This window comes from Acomys russatus, chromosome X (genome assembly GCF_903995435.1).
Source record: "Acomys russatus chromosome X, mAcoRus1.1, whole genome shotgun sequence".
Classification (NCBI taxonomy): Eukaryota; Metazoa; Chordata; class Mammalia; order Rodentia; family Muridae; genus Acomys; species Acomys russatus.
This window is the reverse complement of record NC_067169.1, coordinates 1,581,329-1,598,439: the sequence shown is the minus strand read 5'-3', so window position 1 is coordinate 1,598,439 and position 17,111 is coordinate 1,581,329. Positions and strand designations below refer to the sequence as shown.

At 45.8% G+C, this 17,111-nt stretch overlaps 1 protein-coding gene and 1 pseudogene across 6 annotated transcripts in view; both read left to right on the top strand.

Annotated features, from left to right (window-relative positions):
* The first annotated feature begins 636 nt into the window (after nt 1-636).
* Nucleotides 637-1,368, top strand: LOC127184633 (sororin-like; annotated as a pseudogene).
* Nucleotides 1,369-14,828: 13,460 nt separating this feature from the next.
* Nucleotides 14,829-17,111, top strand: part of Sh3kbp1 (SH3 domain containing kinase binding protein 1) — a 351,985-nt gene continuing 349,702 nt past the window's right edge. For 3 of the 6 annotated variants that reach the window (XM_051141514.1, XM_051141505.1, XM_051141503.1), the window contains exon 1: nt 14,831-15,124. In XM_051141514.1, coding sequence (XP_050997471.1) covers nt 15,121-15,124 — 4 coding nt within the window. In that variant the 5' untranslated portion in view covers nt 14,831-15,120. Of the gene's footprint in view, nt 15,125-17,111 lie in introns of all 6 variants that reach the window. The other 3 variants (XM_051141512.1, XM_051141508.1, XM_051141510.1) reach the window with 2 other exon arrangements.

The following is a 17,111-nucleotide window of genomic DNA, read 5'->3' as shown; positions in this document are numbered from 1 at the left end:
GGATCTGATAGGAAATAGCTGTCACACTTCAACTGAGCACGGAGAAAGGTTTGATAAAGGACATTTTTCTGTTTTGTTTTTGAGACAGGATTTCTCTGTGTAGCCCTGGCTGTCCTGAACTCCACTTTGTAGACCAGGCTGGCCTTGAACTCAGAGAGATCTGCCTGCCTATGCCTCCTGAGTGCTGGGATCACAGGTGTGTGTCACCACGCCTGCTGATAAAGGACTTATTTGAAGGCATATGTAGTGTTTTGGGGGAGAAAGAAAGAATAGGTCAGTAGTATCTCAAAGGTAGCAATCATAGAGAGCTGTCACTACCTCAGGGGTGAAGGACAGGGTATGGTGAATTGTGTTTTGGACACTGCATGGTCTCCATGTGTGTCTGGCAAGACTGAGTCTGGAAAACAGAAGCCACACTAAGGCATTTTGGGTCTAAAAGTTTGGAAATAGAATTATACTTTTACATTGGGAGTCAGCAGAGCCAGTAAATGTCACTATCAAAAGATCAGAGGTGTTCCCTCACCAGGCTCGGGTAATTTGAATGTTTGTAGTCACAAATTTCCCAGTTGGCACTAGCCTGAGTTGGCGACCATGGCGCAGAGACTGAGCCAGACCACAGACATGTTGGAGCAGTGAATGTGGTCTGGAGGGGCTGCCCAGCGGTCTGGGCCCAGGACTCCACTTACTAAGCCCTCAAAGGGGTCCCAGTGGAAATCTAGCTTAGATCTGCCCAACATCTTTCCTGAAATCTGGCCAAAGACACCTTATACAGCTCCAGTTAGAAAGGCCATTATCTTGAAGAAGATTGTAGCTCATGCAGTAGAGGTCCCAGCTGCCCACACACTTCACAGGATTCCTAAGATCTCATTTATCTTGGAAAAAGAAAACAGTCCTCCTTTCAAGGAACCCACTAAAGAGGACCTCTTAAAGACCTGTCCCCACTACTCCCACCAACACCCCTGTGATGTACACTCAGAACGTTGAGTCTAACTCTGGGGAAGGAGAACTGGATGCCAGAGACTTGGAAATGTCTCAAAAAGTCAGGCAATCATACAGTCAGCTACAGAGCCTCACTTCTGCCTCAACCTCCAACCCAGGCTGCCACTCCTTCTTTGGCTTTGAGGGAGCTGAAGATTTGCCTGCAGTCTTATCTGTTCTATATTCCCAGTTAACCGAGATCCCAAAGATACCTGCAAAGCCCCGGGTCCAGAGCTTCCTGGAATCTCTCCACCAGCTGTGAAGAAGAAGGTGTCTGAGATCCTGAAATCACAGCTGGATGTGTGGGCTATGGCCATGAATGCTGAATTTGAAGCTGCTGAGCAGTTTGAGCTACTCATTGAATGGGATAAACAGGGATGCCAATCATGAATGAGGTGGACTGGCTAGCCTTCCCCTCCCCTTCCTGTCCATATTGCCCCTTGAGTAGAGCAAGGCCTATAGGGTCCTCTTTACTGGCCTCATTACCCAGAAAGGTGTGGCTGGCCACCCATCAGAGACTTTCTTCTTCCACAGTGTTGGAGATGAGATGCCACTTCTGCACTGAGCCTGCACTGTCAGAAACAGGTTCAAGCCATGGGCTGTCTCTATGGTGTTGCTTGCCCTCTATTGGTGGCTGGGAGTCCAACCACCAACAAGAGTTTTTTTTGTGTGTGTGTTCTGTGTTGGATCTGTAGAGTTAAGAGAGGACTCAGAGGCCAGGGAGACAGTTAAAGCCTTGAGGAAGAATCTGGACATTGAGTCTGTGGAGTCTGAGATACAAGAGAAGGAGAGAGTCATGTTTTTCTTTTGTTTTGTTTTTGTTTAAAAAAACACAAATGTTTGTTATGTGGGAACTTGTGGAACTCTGCTGGATAAGGTCGAAGTCTGACTTCTCAAGATAGCCATTTTGAGCTCTGTCTATGATGGTGGACTCCCTTTTCTCAGTGGGGTTCCAGTTCCACCTGATCTGGTAACCCCAGATTTTGTAAGGAGTGTCACATAGCCCTCAGGGAAGATTGTAAGCTCAACCCTTTCCTGATAAGGAACTCAGTTCAGCAAGCACAAGGACTTCCTGGAAGTACCCCACCCAATGCTGAGGAAATCCTAGTCTCCACCAAATGACCTTTAATTGTACCTAGAAGTTATCCCCTCACACGTAGTGATAGGGCCCCTGTGTCACTGCATGTAAATGAGGTACTGTGCCACTTTATGGAGATTAAGCATCCTAGCACCCTTAGCCCCCAGCAAATCAGACACATTTACTATTGAAACCTCTCCCTACTGCCCAAGGTTTATAAATAAAGGCTGGCTGGAGTGCTGGGGACCTTGCTGTCTTGCTCGCTGTTCCTCCACCATGACCTCTGAGACTCCATTTATTCTGGAAGGAACTGCTATTGGATGCCCAGTTGTCAAGCAATGATGGCAGAACTGCCTTTGCAGCTGCTGGATCCTGCTCCACCGCTGCTGCTGCTAGCTGGTGGGGGAGAGACACGGAGATGGGGGGGGATAGAGACAGAGAGACAGACAGAGAGACAAAGAGACACATAGAGAGAGACAGAGAGACAGACAGAGAGAGACAGAGACAGAGAGAGGCAGAGAGACAGGGAGAGACAGAGAGACAGAAAGAGAGACAGAGACAGAGAGACAGAGACAGATAGACAGAGAGAGACAGAGAGAGAGAGAGAGAGAGAGAGAGAGAGAGAGAGAGAGAGAGAGAGAGGAAGAAGAAGAAGAAGAGGAAGAGAAAGAGAAAGAGAAAGAAAAAGTTGTTTCTGGGACCACTTGGCTGCAAGATAGCCTGGTAACATTTGAGAGTGGTTGTCTTTTCTAAGTTAAAAGACAATGTGGGTGCCTGAGATAGAAAAGTGTGCAAGCTGTGTTTTATCATGCAGTGTTATGCCATGAGCATTTGCTGTACCTCCAGATTGCAAATACATTCAGATCCCTTGCCAAGCAAAATATCTTTGAGGATGCACTGATATTCTGTGTAAAGACCACTCTGTAGGAACTATCAACCATGTCAAAATAAATAGGCTGTTTAGTTAGATTGCAGACAACTTCATCATTTCTAATCCAATCAGACACAATGACTTCCTGTTCCCCAGACTGCTTGCTTCTGGGAAGGGATACTAATGGAGCATGACATTTAGCTTCTTTGAACTCCAGTCCCCTCAGTTGTTAAAATAGAAATTATAACACTTGACTTACACTGACATTGCAGATTAGCAGAAGAGGATGAGGGAATATCACAGACCCTCTTGTCCATCCATGATGCTGATTATCTTAAAACCATCATCCTGGTTGCCTGGAGACACAGGAGCAGTGCCACTAATGCCATGCCTCTGCTCCAAGGATATAAAACACTAATTTTTTTGTCATTTGGAAACTTTGTACTTCTTTATTTGGAGTTAGGGAAAGTCTAGTCATGGCTATGAAAGACTGAGATACATATAAAACTGCTACATTTTTAGTTATTTAGAAAAACTATTTTTATGTGTGTATGTATTCGTGTGTGTGTGTGTATTCACTTGTACATGTGTATGCATACATGTTCATGTATGGAGGCCATTCACATAGATGTCTTCCATAGTCACTCCTTTTTAAAATTATTTTGATTACTTTTAAACTTTTTTATTTCAAAAACTTTATTTTTAGACAGTGTCTTTCACTGGACCTGGAGCTCACCCATTTGGCTAGACTGGCTAACTACAGGAATCTACTTATCACTCTCACCACCCTGCCTTTAGCTTTTGGGGTACAAACATTCAGCACTGCTCTGTGCTTTTATGTAGGTGTTGGGGGACCTAAACTCAAGTCTTCAATCTTGCACTTTACCAGACAAGCTATCCTTCCAGCCTCTGACATTTAACTCTAAGTAAGACAAAATTTCATTTCAAGATTCTCTTTTGCAGCCTGGAGTGCTAGTGTATGCCTATAATCTCAACACTGTGGAGGCCGAGGCAAGAGGATCAGGAATTCAAGGAAATACTCATCTTGTGGCAAGTTGCAGGGTCAACCTGGTTTACAAGAGACGCTTCTTCAAAAACAAACAAACAAACAAACAGTTTCTTCTTGCTCGGGATATTTTCTGGGTAGCAAATGGCTGGATGGGCATAGTCAAGCTGGATGCAAGAAAAGAAGTATCTGGATAAAGCATCATTAGCCAGGGGTAGTGGTGTACATCTGTAATCTCAGCACTTGGGAGGCCGAGGCAGGAGAACTGTGAGTTTGAAGCCAGTCCCCGCTGCTTAGTGAGGCCCTGTTGCGAAAAGCTTTCTGATTTAGGTCAGCCCAGACTGCACATGGGCTGAAAGCAGACTCCTTGAAAAAAGCTTAACACCTCATTTAAGACTACCACAGAATTGTTTACGTGTTCTAAAGTCAGAAATTTGAATTACTTTTGTTTTTGTTTTTGTTTCTCAAGGTTTCTCTGTGTAGCCCTGGCTATCCTGGAATTCACTCAATAGACCAGGCTGTCCTTGAATTCACGGAGACCTGCCTGCCTCTGTCACTAAGCCTAGCTTTGAATTACTTCTTAGTGTAAGGTTATGAAATACTGTACTGAAACCCCTACCCAGATCTAGCCAATGGTCAGAATATTCTCCACATTTGAGTGGAGAGTGGGATATGACTTTCTCACGTACTCTGGTGCCTCACATTTGACCATGTCCCCTGGAGGGGGAGACCTGGTGGCACTCAGAGGAAGGACAGCAGGTTACCAAGAAGAAACATGATACCCTATGAGCATATACAGGGGGAGGTAATCCCCCTCAGGAACAGTCATAGAGGAGGGGAATAATGGGAAAATGGGGGGGGAGGGAAGAATGGGAGGATACAAGGGATGGGATAACCATTGAGATGTAACAAGAATAAATTAATAAAAAAATAAATAAATAAAAAGAAATACTGTACTGGCTGGTCATATGTCATATGGAGCAAGCCAGTAGGCAGCACTGTCCATGGCCTCTGCATCAGCTCCTGCCTCCAGGTTCTTGCCCTGCTTGAGTTCCTGTCCTAACTTTCTTCAATGATAAACAGCAATATAGAAGTGTAAACTGAATCAACTCTTTACCCCTCAACTTGCCTTTTGGTCATGGTGGTTTTTTTTCCACAGCAATAATAATCCTAACTAAGACAAATGTATTCTCAAAAAACAAAACAAAACAAAACAAAAAAACAACTATTCCTGACAGGGTTAGTATTTCTCAATCAGATATATCTGAAAAAGAAAAGGTTTAATCTTTACTGTCCGCTTGAGCAGAGTTAGAATCACCTAGGAGACACAGTTCTGGGCAAGTCTGTGAGGGAGTTTCATAGATGAAACTGAGGGAAGAACCTCCCTGAAGGTGGTGGGTATGGGCTTGGATTCTAGGCTGAATAAAAACCAAAACAAAACTGAGAATGAGCATTCCTTTCTCTCTCTCTCTCTCTCTCTCTCTCTCTCTCTCTCTCTCTCTCTCTCTGCCCCCCGTCTCTCTCCCTCTCCCCCCTCTCTCCTTTCTCCCCATGCCCCCCCACCCCCGCTCTCTGATTGTGCCCACGCTCCTGCTGCCATGCCTTGGATGGTCTTTAACCTCAAACTGTGAGCCTATGCCAAAGATCTTTCCTTTCTTAGACTGCTTCTCATTAAGTATTTAGGCACAACAAGGAAACACTTATGTGAAGTATGTGGATAAAGTAGTGAATATAGGTAATTTGAGATTCTTCTAAAGAAAAGTGACCCTCATTCTCCAAGGATCTCCATTTTCTTTCTTTTTCCAAAAAAAACATTTGTATTGATTATTTGGGAATTTCACATAATGCACCCCTATCACATTCGCTTCCCAGTCCTCCCAGGTCCACCCTCATCCTTCTGACGTCCTCCCACAAAGATAAGAGAAAAAAAATTCCATGTCTGTTTTGTTGTGTTGCCCATATACTTGCTGGAGCATGTCCACGCTCCCAGTGGCCAGCCCCTTAAAGAAAAGGCCTTAGTAGGTATTACTTCTGTCTGATAATGACATGAGTATCTTTCATAAAATATCAATCAGTTTTGGTAGGACCGAATGAATATTACTAGATGCTTCTTTCAGTGCAGTTTCTTTAAAAAAAAAAAAACATTCGTATCCATTGGCTAGATCTTCACAGTTGAGTGGAGAGTGGGGTCTGACTTTTACATGAACTCTGGTGCCCCATATTTGACCACATCCCCTGGATGGGGAGGCCTGGTGGGACTCAGAGGAAGGATAGCAGGTTACCAAGAAGAGACTTGATACCCTATGAGCATATACAGGGGGAGGAGGTCCCCCTCAATCACAGTTATAGGGGAGGGGAATAAGGGGAAAATGGGAGGGAGGGAGGAATGGGAGGACGCAAGGGATGGGATAACAATTGAGAGGTAATATGAATGAATTAATAAAATGTATTAATAAAACATTCATAGTTGGGCATAGTGTAATCCCAGCACTCGGGAGGCAGAGGCAGGTGGATCACTGTGAGTTCGAGGCCAGCCTGGTCTACAAAGTGAGTCCAGGACAGCCAAGGCTAACACAGAGAGATCTTGTTTCAACCCCCCCCCCCCAATTGAATTTTCAATTGTTTTTTTTTTTTTTTGGTTCTGAGGAACAGAGGTATAATGAAAGTTTCCTATGTTGGCTGTATCAGAATCCCCAGAACAGTTGGTTAAAACATGGGCCAGTACGTTTCCAGTTGAGCAGGTCTGAGATAGGGTCTACAGTGCATCCCGCTAGTTAGTCCCCACACATTGATGCTGGGCACCACATCTGGTCCTCCTCAATGGCATAAACAAAACAAAACAAAACAAAACCCCAAACCAACCAACCAAAAAACCATTAACCGGGAATAGAAGCCCAGGCTCAGGGCTGGCAAGCAAAGCAGAGGGACAAATATCACTGACTACACTTTTGCCTGTGGCCAGTCTGTAGTTATTTCAAAGGAGGTAAACTTGATTTAAGTGACTCTATTTAATAAGACCTTGTGCTACATAAGGGTTGTGCCACATCTTATTAGGTAAGTGCCTGGCTCAGAGACTTTTCAATTAACTCCCATGGCCTCTGGGGCTTGAGAAGGCATCTTGCGTTGGCTCTCTGTGCTGGGAGCTTCATGACCTGGGAAAGGGCTCAGACAACTGGACTTGGGGTCTGAGCTTGTGGAGTTGGTGGCATTGAGGATAGTGGGGTAGTAATGATTGCAGTGGTGACCTCCTGCTGGGCAGCAGCAAGGTGGTATTACTGGAGAAGGCAAAGCACATGGAAAGCCACCCCACTTGGCATCACAATTCATCAAGCACAAATGCTTTATTTCCTCCTAGAGACAAAAGATACATAACATTTATCCTTTTAACCATTTTTAAAAGATGCATTTATTACATTTTATGTGTATAGGTGTTTTGTCTGCATGTATGCATATGCACCACAGTATAATTTCTGGAGGAATATTTAATGTAATTAGCAGTGATAATCAGTTATCTCTGGAAATATTGATAATAGTGAGCTAGCACGCCCGATCTGAATCAAAATTTCTAAGGCTTAAGTATATGCCTATGAAAGTTTTGCTTTCACGTATGTGATACCTACATAGGCCAGAAGGGGGTGCTAGATCCCCAAGACTAGAGTTCAGGCGATTGTCACCCTAGGTCCTCTGCAAGAGCAGTGAGCGCTTTACATTTCTGAGTCATCTGTCCACCCCACTCTACCACCCAGAACCATTTTAGGTGTAATTAAAGTTCAGTGGCATCAAGAGTACTGTAGTCATCACTGCAGTCCAGCTCTCGAGCTTTTCCATGATTCCCACACTGACAGTTTATAATGACTATTACATTTGTTTTGCTTCTGAGGTATAATTCACACGTTGCACAAATTGTCTATTTAAGGTGTACAATTCCCCCTTTTTAGAATTTTCACAGTTGTGTAAGCATATATACAGTTAACTTTAGAACATTTTGTCACTCCAAAACAAAGCCCTGTACCCATTAGCCAACTCTCTGTAATTCTACCAGGCAATATGGATCACCAACCTACTTTTTTCTCTCTGCACTTGCCTGTTCTGGATTTTTAGGAGATGGAGTCATACAATAAATGACTTTTTGTGCCTGGCTTCTGTTGGTTATAATCCTGTTTTCCAGGATCATGTGCATTACAGTGTAAACCAATAATTTTATTTTCTTTTAAGAAGATTCAAATATGAATCCATTATCTCTACCACATCCCCACCCAACAGAAACTTTTGCCTCCACTTGGTTGAGCAACCCACCCACCCAGATTCCAAGCCAGAGAACAAAATGTTTCTTTAGAATTCTCTGTCTTGGGGCTGGAGAAATGGCTGTGATTAAGAGCACTGGCTGCTCTTCCAGAGGATTTAGGTTCCTCCCAGCACCCACACGGAAGCTCACACTCAGCCTATAGCTCTAGTTCCAGGGGATCCAGAGCACTTTTCAGGGCCTCACAGGCACTAACCATCATGTACACAGTGCACATCCATACACACAGGCAACATATTCATACAAATAAAATAAACCTAAGTAAATCTTAATAAAAGAATCCTCCAAGCTAGGCCATGTTGATTTATGCCATTAATGCCAGCACTCAGGAGGAAGAGACAGGTGGATCTCTGAGGCTAGCCTAGACTCCAGAGTGAGTTCTAGGACAGCCCGAGCTACACAATGAGACCCTCTCTTGAAAAAAAAAAAAGCAAGCAAGCAAGCAAACAAACAAACAAAAATCTCCCACCAACCAACCAAAAGACAAAAAGAATTCTCCATCTTGGCTCCTTACCCATGTAAGTCATCTGCATTGATGGAACCTGTATGACATTTTTCAGATGTACTTCAAAAATGGCTCCCAAGGACTGGAAGTAGTGGCGCATGTCTTTGATCCCAGCACGCAGGAGGCAGAAGCAGGCAGATCGCTGTGAGTTGGAGGACAGTCTGGCCTCCACACCAAGTTCCAAGCCAGCCTAGACTTCATATGATAGGGAGATCCTGTCTTAAAATTAAAAAGAAAAAGGTTCTCAAATGGTCACTCCTCCTGTTCAGTGGAATGTCATCACAAATGCTGGCCTTTAATGTCTGTAGCCTCTTGCTGCCTTTCTCTTTCCCCAAGGCTCTCCTTCTGGGCCTGGGCCTGCTTCCGTAGAGCAGAGTCCACAGGTGCCGAATAGGCACATGGAGCCCACTGGTGCTGCCCATTGCCTGTAGATTCTCATTCATCCTTGGCTGGCGCAGAGACCCCTCCCGCTTCCACACAAGGCAATCCCAGACTCTGGGCATTCTTATTTGCTCTCCCTTCCCTCTGTCTGGAAAGCTAGATCACAACACTCTGTCCAGCCAAAGACCCAGCTCTGCTCTAACCTGGCCTGTGATGGGGCCCTGAACTTAACCACTTAAGTTCGGGGTGGGGGGCGGGGAGAAACCATTTGTGCAGGTCAATTCCTATCCTTAAATCTTCATTATTGAATGTCAAGATCCTTTTTGTCAGTTTAGCAGTGCTACTTGGGTGTTGTGCCTTGGCTGTCCTGGATTCACTTTGTAGACCAGGCTGGCCTTAAACTCACAGAGATCCACCTCTTTCTGCCTCCTGACTGCTGGGATTAAAGGTGTACAACCAGCACCACCAAGCACTCAGATATTCTTTAGAAATTGTATTACATTTTTTATTTGTGTTTAAGTGTGTGTGTGTGTGTGTCACAGCACATATATAGGACAGAGGATAACTTTTGGGAGTTGGGATTTCTCCTTCCAACATGTGGGGCCTGAGATCAAACACAGGTCATTAGGCTTGCTGGCCTTTCCTGGCTAAGCCATCTCACTGGCCTCCGTTCTTTAGATTTTAAAACAAGAACACCTGTTACAGCTGCTTCCTTTCCGTTTCCTTTGCTAGGGAACTTTCTAAAGGAAATAGTGATTTGGCCATGAAAGAGCTGCTCTGATTCGATAGTTTCTGCCTCTCTGCAGATCAGGTAAACCCTGTTCTCTGGGATTTGTTGGAAAGGATTCATAGTCAGTGACAAAGGGAACGTGCCTCCTTCCAAGCTTGGCCTCAAGGTTGCTCAACACAATACAACAAAAAATGTTCATTTTATGGCTTTTGACTTTGACATAAATTATCGTTACCTAGTGCATACACGATGTAAAGGAAGAACGGAAAATACTGTCTTAAGCCCATGGATACCAGACCTTGCTCCCTTGATAAAAGGGCTAGTTGCTGGCATTGCCCACTGTAAAGTTACTAGTTTCCCCCACTGTGAGGATGAAGACATTTATGAAGGGGCAAATACTTTGAGGGTATGCAAATGCCCTTCTTCTACTTAAACTTTCACCCACTAAGTTGGGAATCTTAGATTGTCCTTGCACCAACTATTACTACGGTCTTCTGTTGTTTTATTATTTTTTAAGTGCACACATATGTGGATCTGTGCAGCACTTGCATGCAGGATCCAGAGTTGGCTGGAAGAGGACATCGCATCCTCTGGAGCTGGAATAAATTACAGGTCATTGTGAGCCATTATTTGGGTGTTGGGAACCGAACCTGGGTCCTTGGAGAGAGTAAAAACTAGTATTAACTGCTGAACCATCTCTCCAGTCCCCTGTTTTGTTTTAGAGACAGGATATCACTCTATAGCTCAGGCTGGCCTGGAACTCACTATGTAGCCAATGCTGGCCTCAAACTCATGATGACCCTTCTACCTAAGTCTCTCTCCAGTGCAGTATTATAGGCATGAACTATCATGGCTGGCCTATCCTAGTTTTCTACTAGTGTTGCTCTCCCATGTTTGTTTCTTTTTCACTTATTCATTGGAATCTCTCTGTAAGGACAACTTATTCCCTTTTTCTTGATTTCTTTTTTTTAAAAAAATATTTCTTTATTTTTATTTATGTATATGTGTGTGTATACCACATGTATGAAGGTGCCTATGGATGCCAGAAGGCATCAGATCCTCTATAACTGGAGTTACAGGAGCTGTGAGCCACATGATGTGGGTGCTAGGAACAGAGCTCAGGTCATCTGGCAGAGTGGCAAACACTTCAACTCAGCCGTCTCTCCAGTGTCTGAATTTATTTTATGTGTAGTTTGAGCTGTTCCTGATTTGGCCTTTAGGACAACTTTCATTAATTTTTAAAGCATGTCTTTACTTTCCAGCACTGTGAGATTTGTACTCCATAAAGCTCACCAAAAGTGCTATATAATGACAGTCTTTTGTAAAGCACTCAGTATGCAATTTATATTAATGTAAAGATGATATTAAAGGTTATCAAAGCAAAGTATCATCCATTACATGTAAATTACAGATGTCAAGCCTGAGCACAGGGAAAGAGCAAGTATGGCAGGTTGTAAGTGCTGGAGAAGCAAAAGCTCAAGTACCTTCAATTTTCATCCCAAACGTTGCTACCACTGAGCAACACAGTGATGCCTTTTAAGTCACGTGATGCCATTTTACTGTGACAAGTCAGATACTTTGCATTTTCCAAACCCATTATCTATTCTGGTAGAAATGGCAGTTCAGCGGGACAAAGATGTGGTATTAAGTATGATGGTATTTCTCTAGAAATATTCATGAAATGAATTAGCATAATTTGGAATATGTTTGAAACCCTGCAGTAGCTCTTCTGTTTAGAGGATCCACTGGCAGGAAGGAGGCAGGATGAGGAATGACACTTGTGCGCATGTCAACAGCTGGACTGGGATCTTGATGGTCACTTGGCTCGTGCTGGTCAGCAGCAGCTTCTCAAAGACAAGTGAGCGGACAATGGGAATGAGTCAGAACAGAGCAATAAGGGGGGAAATGGAATGTTTGCTCGTGATTTAGAGAAACTGAAGATGAAAAATTCTCAAGTTTTGAATAGAATCGACAGTTGGTTTTTTAAGGCATTAAAGTCAGGGCGCATCTCGAGAATGTTAAAAAAAATTCAGTCTTGCTATCAGTCTTTCTTTTGCGATAAAATGCCAAGGTTGTCATTGCAGGAAGTACACACAGAGCATGGAGTGAGGGTACAGTTCTTCAGATCAAGAAGGAAAAGTTAGGCTGGGTTGCCGCTCAGTTGTCTGGCACTTGGGTTCAAGCCCCAGCACCACAAACCCCAAGCATCCCTGAGGCAGACTGTAATGTATGTTATATTGGCAAGGTGGGCCTGTGCTGTTTGAGCTCACTGAAAAGCGGGCTCTGGAATTGAGTTGTCCCACCCCTCATCCCCATTTCAGACCAAGCATGTTTGTTTCAAAGTGTCCTCCAAGGCCCCTTTTCTGTAGTTGGGCTGGTTCCCCTAACTCTGTGTCAGGAAGGAGACTATAGGAAAACATCCTAAGAGTAAAATCACTTTGCCCTTGAGAACAGTTAGAAGGTGAACCATCTCCAACAGAGGTCACTATTGTTGATCCCATGATAACAAAAGTGCCCACTATGGAAAAGAGAAGCCAAAACTCCAGCTGACTTTCTCTACTGCCCCAGTCAGTTTCTGCTAGAATTAGGTATTGTGTACACCTGATTTGATAGTGTTCTGCTGTCTATCTCTTGCTATCAGTTCTTCCACTTTGGCTTGCTATATACTTACTAAACTCACTCAATGAATTGAAAGTATGGCTACCACAGATCATTCTCTGGACCAAGCAAAACACTGAGCAAGACTCAAAATGTCAAGGGTCCTTTATCCTTGTGAAGTTGGCAAAGCAACCCAACTAGAAGGCTAAGATTAAGACTAAGATCAAGCAGTGGTGAAAGCATGCTCTTTCTCGCTGAAGAATCCCTTGCTGGTTACTGTTTTAGGTGCACTGGACTCTGTGATGTCCAGGTAAGTCTGGTAGATTTCATCAACAGTGTTCAATGACTTTGTTTCTTAAAAAAAAAAAAAAAAATTGTGGGCGTTTTGCCTGTGTATACACCACATGTGTGCAGTGCTCACAGAGGCCAGAAGAGGGCATCAGATCCCCGGAGTTACAAATTGTTGTGAGCCACTATGAGGTTGCTCGGAATTGAACCTGGTTCTCTGGATGATAAAGCAAAGCTCTTAATCATATTTTGACTCATCAGTCTGAGAATGCACGGGTCAGCAGGCACAAATTTTCAGCACCCCAGGTGCCAAGCCAGCACAAGCCTAGCTCAGCTGTTTCCATATTGAACATATGCCCAGCTATTTTGGGGGGTCTGAAGGTCTTCAAGAGAGAATTAGGATGGTCTAACGATCTGCAGCTTAGCCAAGACAGCCAATTTCAGAATTGGCCAGATCTCAGACCAGTTCTTGTTGTGCTTAGTGGAGAATGGTCTAATAGCAGTGGATTAAGTTAGTTTCTGAGTCTGTGTTTGTCCACTGCAAGTTCATAAGGTTTTGCTGTCTTGAGCAGACCATGGATATATCAAGGCATGTAACAAGCAAGTCAGCTGTGTAGCTGAACCGTCTGTCTCTTAATTAGTCTAGGTTGCTGTGACACACAGGGACAGTATCTAGAAAAGGATGCTGCTTATTTTTAACAGTCCGAAAGTCTCTCTTCTTCTGTCCCTCTCATCTTCAGGATCATGCTATGTGTCCCAGGCTAGCCCTTAAGTCAGAACTCATTAAATTAACCGTCTCCTCTGCCTCAGCCTTATGGATCAGCTCCTCCCCCGCCCCCCCAAAAAGAACCGGTTTCTACAGAAATCGTAGTCTATGACCAATGTACAAATGATGCCTCATTATTATTCATTGGGTATACAAGACAGGTCTCTATTGGGCATGGGGCCAGCATTTGTCACTTTTGGATCACTGGTCCCCAGCGTCCATTTGCAGGGTCCAATGATCTAGTTTCTCTCTTGTCTCACTTTCTCTTTCATTTCTTGTCTAGCTCACTATCTCTTCCTACCACCAGATGGTGGAAAGTGGAAAGGAAACAACAGGATGGTAAATGAATGTGTTTGCAGGCAAGTCTCTATGGCTGAAAGGTGTGGTGGGGAATGGGCCCCCCTAACAAGGAGCTTGTTATGCCTTCTGCCCAGGCATTCCTATTTTCATGTTAGTGTCCACTAAAATTGTTGTCTGTTGAGGTTTGAGGATCAATATGGTGCAAGGATGCCATATGGAGAACAAGCCAATCTCTGTCTCCGGACCTAGAAAAATTCTTAAGTTGCAGAGCCCCACACCTGGTCTAGGCACCACTGGGTCAGGTGTAAATCGGGTCCAATCCTGTGAGAGGCAGTGCTCAGCAGCACACCTGCCCAGCACTCTCGCTGCGCCCTTCTCTTTAGGCTCCACTAGCCCACTACTTCCCAGGCTTGTCAGCAGTCCCAAGCTGCAGCGAAAGGCCCTTTCCTCCCAACAGCCCCCTGTTAGCAGCCTTCTTCTCAAGGTTCTCTGTTACACCCCCCCCCCCCAAGCCCCGGGTGTGGGGAGTGGGCAGGTGTCACCTGTTAATAACCCAGCAGGTGTCTGGATCTTCACCTGCTGGCGGCTTCCCCTCCTCCAGCCCTCCTTCCCCGGGGTTCCGCCTTCCAATCCTCCTTTTCCACGTGCCCCTCAACTCCGAGGCCCCCACCCCCACGGACCCCCTAAATCTCCTCCGGTCTCGAGGAGTCTCGCGGCATTTCCCGGGGTGTGAGCCGAGCATAGGCGGCTAGGGGGCGACCGCTGCGGAGCTCCTGCCGGGACAGAGCGGACAGTGAGAGGGGCGGCTGAGCTGGGCCTCCAGAGGACGCGCCCCGGAGCCTGGCGGGACGCTGCTCGGGCCCCGCCCCCTCGGCCCCGCCCCCGCCTGGCAGCCACGCCTTTCTAGCGGGCGGAGCCGCAGAGCTTCGCCACGGCGAGGAGGAGGGGAGAGCAGGCTCCTCCAAGGCTGTAGGGCACTGGGCTGGGCGGTGCTTTTTTTTTTTTTTTTTTTTTTTTTTTTTCGCAATTTCCACTCGCGGAGAGCAGGAAACCCGGAGCAGCCGGGCGCAGCGGGGCCGCGATGCAGCAGCAGCAGCAGCAGGAGTCGCCCCAGGGCAGCAGCGACAGCGGCAGCAGAGGCAGCAGCGGGCGGCGCTGAGCTGCCACCACCATCTCTGAGGAAGAAGCCGCCCAGCTGTAGCCGAGTCCCGACGCCTGCGTCCCCGATCCCCGCGCCGCGACCTCGGCGCCCGAACCCCACGCCCGGTTCCGCCAACTTTCACGCTGCTTCGGCGGCTCGGCCCGGCTTGGCGCCAATGGGTGAGTGCAGGGGCCGCTGGAACCCTACTGCCCTTCTGTGGGTAGGGTCAGCGCGCCCAACCTGAGACCGCAGACCCCGGGAGGGCGCCCTGGAGCAGAGCCGGGAGAGTGACATCGCGCTGGGCGCCCTCCCTCGCTTTGCGCACCCAGATTCACTCTCACTTGCTTTGGTGTCCCTGTGGAGCCCGCGCTCGGCAGGGACAGGAACCCGAGGGGGCCTGGGCAGAGAATTGCGGGGGCTGGCTCCCGGGCTGCCTGGGTTGAGGGATGCAGGGGGTGTGGTTGGCTTTTTCGGGTGGGCGGGGAGAGTTTTGTCTTTACCATTCTCCCACCCAAGCCCACCCTCCCCTGCTCTGCAGACGCGGGTACAAGGATTTGGTGGGCTCTGGCCCAGTGCACGGCTCTTGAGGTTCCTAGTGCCTTCTTGGCCCAGTCTGAGAAGAACCTTGAATCTTGGGGTCTTTGGGGGAGGGTTAGATTGCCCTCACAGCCAGATGGTGCTGGCTATGGGAGGTTAGGAAACGCCCCAGTACTGGGCATGGCAAGCTGTCCCAGGGTCCGGAGCTCTTCATGCACTCCCCCACTTGTGTTTCCAGCTCTCACTCTTTCTGTTTTCCCCCACCCTGGACCACTCTCCACTCTGCAGGGCCAGGAACTGGAAATGGTGATCCACTTTTTGATTTACCTAGCAAACATAATTTCCATGGAGGCAGCAATATTAGGTCTTCTGGGTCCCGTTTTTATTTTAGACCTGACAGTGTGACAACCACCTTACTGCTCAGAGGAACAGGCACTTAATGGAGCAAGGGACTTGTGATTGTCTGGTCTCTATTAAACGTTTGGTTTACCTAGGTAATAGTCTTGCTGATGGCCAGCCTCTGCTTTTATATGCCTCTAGCAGATTGTTTTGGGTGTTTCTAGGCCAAGCATAGCAGTCTGCACATTATGATAAATCACGATAAAGTGAGACTTCTCTGTATTCAGGTAATAAATAGGATCTTGGTGTACTAGCCAGCAAGAGAGAGGGGAGATCTAACTCAGTAAGTTGTTGATCAGTGAAGTTCAAATTCAATTTGGGATTGTTTACCAAAATGCCTTTCCCTTTTCCAAAGTGGTAGTGATCGGGTGGCCTCTCAGGTTAAGTATCATTTTTTTTTCACAGTGTCCTTTTTTGATGATCATACCACCCCAGGTTTAAATGAGTTCCATTTTCTTTTGTTTTCACATCAAAATTACCTATTGTAGTGTGTTTAATATTCATCTCCTCTACCTAAGGCTCAGTGACCATGGGGACAGCATTGTGTTGTATGCTGCTCAGAATAGTTTTCTTCGATGCCTGGTGCAGATCAGGCTCGGAATCAATACTGGATAGATGGATGGATGGCATGAAACTCCATGGAAGACACAACACTTAATTCACACTCTTGTTTTGCTTTCTGTTGATTAAGTTGACTTAGTCCATTGGCAAAAGTTAAGTAATTTCAAACCCCTATAGGTCACTTTAGAAGTGCACTGCTTTCTCCTGAGCTGATAAGGAATGTTGTTGGGATCATTTGTCCTTTGGGATGGGCTACTGAAAGAGTTATACACAAAAAGAAGTTGCTCCTTTGCAGAGGCAGAGCTATGCTTTGTAGATCTCAACGGAAAGAGGATGGAGTCTCCTTTAAGAAGCAGCAGACCTGTTTATCATTGAGATCTAAACTGTTTGCATTCTTAGATTCTCTTAAGAAAATGAGAGTACTTCTGCAATTTACAGCCCTTTCCAGTATCATTTTAAAATTGTAGCCATTATGCAAGTAGGGGTGCAACAATCAATTATTATTTATTTCAGGAGTTCATACATAGAGGCACCAAGAGTAAAATGAATGCTATTTAATTCATTATAATGTACCTAAGTGGGATTTATGATGCTTGTAGTAGTTGGTGGGCAAAAATCACCTGCTGTTTTCTAAGGAGTCCTTAGTGGGGTATTTGCCATGAAGTACAG